At 35.0% G+C, this 6,760-nt stretch overlaps 1 protein-coding gene across 1 annotated transcript; it reads right to left on the bottom strand.

The window, feature by feature from the left end:
- Positions 1 to 585: 585 nt before the first annotated feature.
- Positions 586 to 6,396, bottom strand: LOC114194655 (V-type proton ATPase subunit C-like). The gene is made up of 11 exons (XM_028085011.1): positions 6,120 to 6,396; positions 5,977 to 6,045; positions 5,765 to 5,892; positions 5,556 to 5,655; positions 3,520 to 3,587; positions 3,101 to 3,242; positions 2,784 to 2,900; positions 2,466 to 2,591; positions 2,030 to 2,113; positions 1,859 to 1,938; positions 586 to 1,068 (listed from the first exon to the last, which is right to left on the bottom strand). The coding sequence occupies exons 1-11, from the start codon at positions 6,231 to 6,233 to the stop codon at positions 966 to 968; spliced, it is 1,131 nt and encodes a 376-aa protein (XP_027940812.1). The 5' UTR covers positions 6,234 to 6,396; the 3' UTR covers positions 586 to 965.
- Positions 6,397 to 6,760: the final 364 nt, after the last annotated feature.

Here is a 6,760-nt window from a genome sequence, read left to right as displayed (position 1 = left end):
AGAGGACCGGATACAGGAGAAAAGTTTGGGGGTGGGGGGGGATACAGGGAGAAAACCCTCTCAAAAACTCATGTGTTATGATTTATTATCAGGAATGCACAATTAACTTCAATCGATTAAACTAATAGTTTTTTACAGAGAAAAAAAAACAAGAATTTACGTATCTTATGAAACTAATAGCTTTTAACCGAGGGATGAAATATTTCTTTTTTAAAAAACTAAAACCAAAGCGCACTCAATTTATAACCAATAAAATCTTATTCAAGACAATTAAAAATTAACTATTACAGCAAGGTAATTTCATAATCTCCCTAGTAATAACTAGCACGCTAGAATAATTGATTGTAAAATATACGTCTATACTTAATTAAGAAAACTGCTCTAACTAACCGCATTCAGCTGCCATAAATAGGAAAAAATCTTTTGTAAATATCAAAACCGAACAAAGAATTGACCTCCTGAATTTTAAGATATACGTATATATCTATATGTGTGTCTGTGTGTGTGTTTTATAATAATAATCACAAAAATGTCAATTTTAAAACTCAAATAATGTAACTGCAGGTAGATTCGTGGTGAAACACCTTTAAATTTGAGAAGTACAACAACAAACAACATTATTGCGTAGGAATAAGAGTATTCTTACACTCCGAAGGGCTGTATTATTCTCTAAAGGGATGAGCAAGAGTGTCAGCTATCCAAGTTCACATAATCGCATACAATAAAACTTACACCAAACAATACAAATTGCTAATGGTCAATCCTGGCACCAGACGCTAGCCTTATAATTCATCAGACCCTCTTCAAACTTTAATTGCTTCAGTTATAGTATAGATAAATATCAAAGAATGCAAAATGATCGTAATGTACAATATCTTCAAATCCTTTCTGCATTGGCATTATTGGCTGACCAAAGGAGACCTTAGCGAACTTTAAATTAGGAGCCAGGGCAGGTTTCTTAGTGTTCAAGCAAGATTGATAGTGAAAGAAACATAAGGGTGGGCATCGGAATCACCTGCAAGACCAACCATCCCAGCACCTACGTCATCCTCAACCTTCCAGTATCCACTGCACACACAATTTCAAAGATACAATATCAGCATGTAAAGTAGTTAAACAAATTAAGAGGCAATAGTGTGCATTAAATTAAACAAATAAATATTGTATGTATAAAATGAGAGGAAGGCAAAATGAGACATATCAGAATATGCACATATACAAGGAATGAATCTTCAAGGTAAGATCCGAAAGAATAGTGTAAAAGATTTCAAGTTGGGAGACTTATTATAGACATCCCACATACTATGTTAAATGATACCATCTGCTTAATTTAAATTGACATTTGAATCTTAACCATTCGTACTAACAACGATAGAAATCCACTCCTTTTATTTCACACGTACGATTGACTTTGTCACCACTCACAATGAAAAAGAAAGATCAAATATTTAATTCGCATTCGAAACGTTTTCTACCATCTCAATCTACATTTTTTCTTGTTTTTATTTAGAGAATCTCAAGAGAGAATATAAAAGCTTCAATATTTCAAATAACAAGCTACTATCAACAACTTCCTATGTTTTAAACAGCTGTTGTGCATTGGAAACTGCACACAGACCAGTACCATAATTTTTGTCTATTTGAACAAGTATAATATATATTTAGCAAAACAAAACACAAACAATTTGTTTTGTTTACTTCAAGGATTGAGATGACCCATAGGAAAACCAAAAAAGAACATAGATCTTGAATCCATCTGCTGTGTGCCTCTGTAAATTAGCTCAGGCAGTGTGTAAATTTACCAAGGGCTGTAAATTCTAAAAGGGTAATACACCATAGCCATTGATAAGTGACTTGCCTGTTTGTACTATCACTCAACGCTTCAAGGATAGAGCGCACTTTCTTCTCAGATTTTACAGACGGTGCCAAGACACATGCCTGGAATACCCAATGCTCCGTGATCAGTATTTGAAAATAGGGAAGGAGGGAATATTACATGGAACTTTGATTTCAGTAGAATATATATTACCAAGAAAGATGGTGGCAGACCATATCTCAGAATGCTCTCGGCAAATAAACGCACAGCACAAAAGTGCATCCAGGAACTGAAAACCTTTGGGAAAATATACCGTAAAAGGTAGTGAGAAAGAATCACGACATCTTAGAATAAAAAGGAAAGAATAATTGTTTAGTGGAAAAAAGCTAAAACAAGATAAAAATTAAGGTCAACAAACAAATGCTCTACAAAATTAGGAGAGAAACTTAGGACCATACTGCAAATGCCAGTCCCAGATAGGCTAGTACAGAAAAAGGTACACCAAAGTACAAGAAATCCACCTTGAAAATAGTACTTTAACTAAGCATGTTTCTATAGCATCCTCTGTATTGTACCACTACGAGTAAATCCTGTCGTATAATATTCTAAGGTGTTTCCACAAATTAAATGAGGTAAAAGAAATTAATACCTCTCCATAACTGGTAAAGCACCATTGCAATAGAGAAGCCCTCAGTCTTTCCTGATCTTGCACCAATTTATCTAACTCTTGCTTTCGGTTCTCGTGTGTTTCTTGACTGTATTCAAAGTCACGAATCTAAATACAATGGCATGAAGTTAAATTAAGCACCGTTTATCAACTCATGAATTGATCCTAACACTTGGCACTATTCTTTCATACCACAAATTTCCATTAAAAAGTGGCAGGATTCAAATCCAAGAGAGAACACAGACATTGTCAATTTTAACAAATTTAAGACAGTATATCTATATTAATAAAAATACTTACTTGGAACCCTTTTTCCCGTGCACTAGTTCTAAAATTATCTGCAACTCGACTGAAGAGTGTTACAGTATACAGAGCATATTCGTTGTCCTCGTACAACTTCTTAGATGACCTGGGGACCTAAAATATTTATCCTGAACAGAATCAGAATAAGGAATAATGCAAGGAAAAACAAGAAGCTCAAAATTATTAACAGTGTCAAAAACATAATTGGAGTACTTAGATTAAATACAGGGATTTTGCACCTAAGATCCATTAACGATAATTCAAGGGGAATAGCAAAAGAAATTCAAATTTGTGAGAGAATATGTACTGCTTACCACATAATTTGTCAATGTTTCGTAGCTTGAAAGCCAGTCTTTCTGTGAATACTTGGAAACAATTGCTAGGAGGGTAGTTAAATTTTCTGAAGTTATAATGTCCTCTGGGTTTACCAAGTTGGAAAGATCACGGACTGCTAAGCTGAAATAGTCAAGTAGGTCAGCAAAGAAATAGAACACACTCCCTCCAGTCCTTAATAAAAGATGTTTTATCATTAGGGTGTGATTTTATTAATAAACAGGGAGAAGAGGATTTTAAAATCACTAAAAACAAGGGTCAATATTTTGAAACAATTTTTAAGAAATGTACAAAGTCAACTAAATTTATATTTGTGATTTAGTCTAAAGTTTCTTATATTAAACACCAAAGACAAGTACTACATTTGAAAGTAACATCAGTCGTAATAACATCCACACACCTTCCAGTTTGCTTTCGGTTGATAGCATTAAGCTGACTACGAATATTGTTATACTCAGAAACACGAACCTGGAATGAAAGACAAAGTTTCAAGGGCCAAATAAAATAAAATCTGTAACATGCAAAATAAGCAGGGATATTGTTCTTTAATGTACTATTATTCAGATAAGAACCAAACTAAAACAGCTGGAGCGACAGAAACAACTTTAGTGGTGTCTCTTGTAATTAATGGCCAAGGTGGTTATGGATCAAAATAAATTGTCAGGCAACTTAAGGATCTAAAATGAAGTTATTTAAATGTGAGAGACCAAGCTGTAATTAATATCACAAATGATGACCGGGAGAGTATAAAAGTATAATACACAACATAAGGTGGCCCGACGGTATTTGAGAATTGGACACAACAAAAGCATATCCTCCTTATCTTATGCAATAATTTAGCAATGAGTCTACCGTATGATACTGGACAAACTAAGGTCCTCAAACTACAAGTCACATAAATTATAAGGGTCCATAACTCTGATAGAGGTCAACAAGGAACGTGATAGACATGAGAGCAATGATTATCCATCTGTAACTAAGCAAGCTAAAACAGAGAGAGACAGGTGAATACTCAATCATTTATATTATGATGAACCATCATCACAAGTGTGTGATCGACAGGTTAAGTCTTTTCCTTTTCCTTGCATGACTACAAAACCAACCTATCGAATTACACGATTGAGATACTCACCACAGTTGACAGTTTGATAGCAGTACCAAAGAAAAGGTTGCCCAATAAGATGTCAAGTTTGAACTTTTAATAAGTCAAGGTAAGCCAAAAGCACACTGCTACTAATGTAAACAAAAAACATACAATTGATTAAATTGCATGTTCCTCGTGGATTCAACCATATAAAATATGGGGTTCACGTTGGGAAGAAAAGTGAGGAATCTAAATATTGATATATGAATGGTTGAGTCCGTCACTTTTCCTTCTTAATTGAATACTGTTAAACTATAAGAGACATCAAGGTGAAACCACACATTTCTTAGACAACACAGGTGTTTCATCTATATTCAGAAAATGGAATCATTACAATAAAAAGAGAAGATTTGATATTCTTTAATGATAAAATTATGATACACCAATGAATAAAATTGTTCCTGATAATACAAATATAATCTAGATATTCCTAATTATAGAGGATTTACACCTTGTTTCTATAATTATAACACTCCTCTTCAAGTTGGAAGATATAACTCGTATGTGCTCAACTTGCTACAAATATGATTGATCCTTGGTCCTAAGTAATTTGGTGAATATGTCAATGAATTGTTCACCAGAGCTAACAAACATAGTGGTAATGTCTCCATCCTCCAAACATCAAGGCTGCAAGAGGCGTCATCATGAGGAATGTCAAGCTCATGAGAGGCACCATTGGGAGGGACAACATCGAGAGAATCACTGCTCCCACGAGTGTTGCAAAAACCTTTTAATTCAGAGTAGTCAAGTTTGTCCCGCCTCAACACCAATTCTTAATTTAAGCACATAGAAATCCCTCCTCTCCTCTCCCTAAGCACAAACTTAAATAGGAAAAACAAGCCTACACTAAGTGAATAACAAACTTCACCTCGCCTAATAACAAGCTTTCCGAAGGCACGCTATTAACTACCGTATACATGGAGAGCAACCACAAGCATACCAACCAATCTCCAAAACCCTAAGTTATCCATAAGTTAAGGAAAACAGTTATTATAACTCACTAGTCTCTATTCCACTATAAACATGGAATGATTCAGCGCTACAAAGGCCACCAATAACAAAAATAAAAAAGCCACCACGTGCTACAACTACCCATCTCCTAGGGTCGTATTATAATTGAAGAAAAGAGGTTAAACTGCTTTATATGTAGGCTATAAGATGTTTTCATAAGCTATCGCGTAACATCTTAAGCTATTTTCATGTGCTCTACCAAATATTATACAAGTGCTCACACTATAAGTCAAAATAAGGTCTACATAAGTGCTTCCAAAAAGGGCTCAAATCTAACAAACCTTGAGATCATCCTCAATCTTTGCCACTTGACTGTGAATACCATCCACGATCTCCTTCAAAGGCGACATGGTGGGGTACTTAGCTTCATCCCAAACAAACCTGGACCAATAAAAAAAAAACACAAAAATAAACAAATGCGACTCGAACATAAAAGAACAATCACAAATCAGAGATTGATTGCAAATGGTGCACAAAAAGAGAAGCAAACCTAGTCAAGTAGGAATCCACGGGGACACCGTCAACGGTGAGGCCGCCGCTGTCCACGCCAGAAACTCTCTCGAGCTCCTCAATCTGGCGCCTGATCTTGTGCGTCACTCCTTCCACGAAATTGTTCGACTTAAACACAACAGATGAAGCAGTTGAGCAAATCGAGAAGCGAGATCAGAGCAAAAATAGAGCTTCGGCAGATTGTTGAGTTACCTTGGCGAGGTCATCACTGAGAGAGAGCAGAGAATCTAGGGTTCCGACGCGGAGATTAGGGATATTGAACTGCGAGGGAGAATGTAAGATGCTAAAAAATCACGAGAGAACAAGAGAGAGAGAGAGGAGAGTATGTATATTACTCGGTAGAGAGGAGTGTCGAAGGAATGTTTGGAGATTCGTTCCTGAATTTGGTTCCACAGTTGAGATGCGGAGTTGTGGACGGGAAGAGACACTGCCCAGTACCTACTCGCCATTGTTACCTTCCTTCTTTCCTTCCTCTGCTATGATCGGATCAAAACGCAATCACACACCAAAACGCATTGGCACCTAAGGAAAACGACCAATCAAAATATGTCTCACCTCAGCTGCTACTACTACTAACATATCATCTTTCCTTTCCTCTCCTTATCCTCCCTTATCACACGCTTCAATAATTTTAATAACGGACAGGGGTAAAGATAATTGAGATTTTTTTACAAGTTTACATTCAATATTTTTATATTTAATAGTCAAAGCACATAATATAGCGTGTATATATATATATATATATAATTATTTTAGTTTAAAAAATAAAATAAAAAAATAGATAAATTAAAATTAATAGTCACTTTAAAGAAAAAATGGTATAATAATTATTTTAGTTTGAAAAATTACTATTTAAAAGGTAAAATTAAAAAAATTTATTTATACCAAAAGGAAGAATCTTTCTATATAATAATCATGCATCTAATCTCAACAAATTCTACATCTAATGTCAACTATTTAACCTTATAATAACTTG

Source organism: Vigna unguiculata, chromosome 1 (assembly GCF_004118075.2).
Source record: "Vigna unguiculata cultivar IT97K-499-35 chromosome 1, ASM411807v1, whole genome shotgun sequence".
Lineage (NCBI taxonomy): Eukaryota > Viridiplantae > Streptophyta > Magnoliopsida > Fabales > Fabaceae > Vigna > Vigna unguiculata.
Note: the sequence above shows the minus strand (reverse complement) of the source record. Positions and strands in the feature narration are given on the sequence as shown.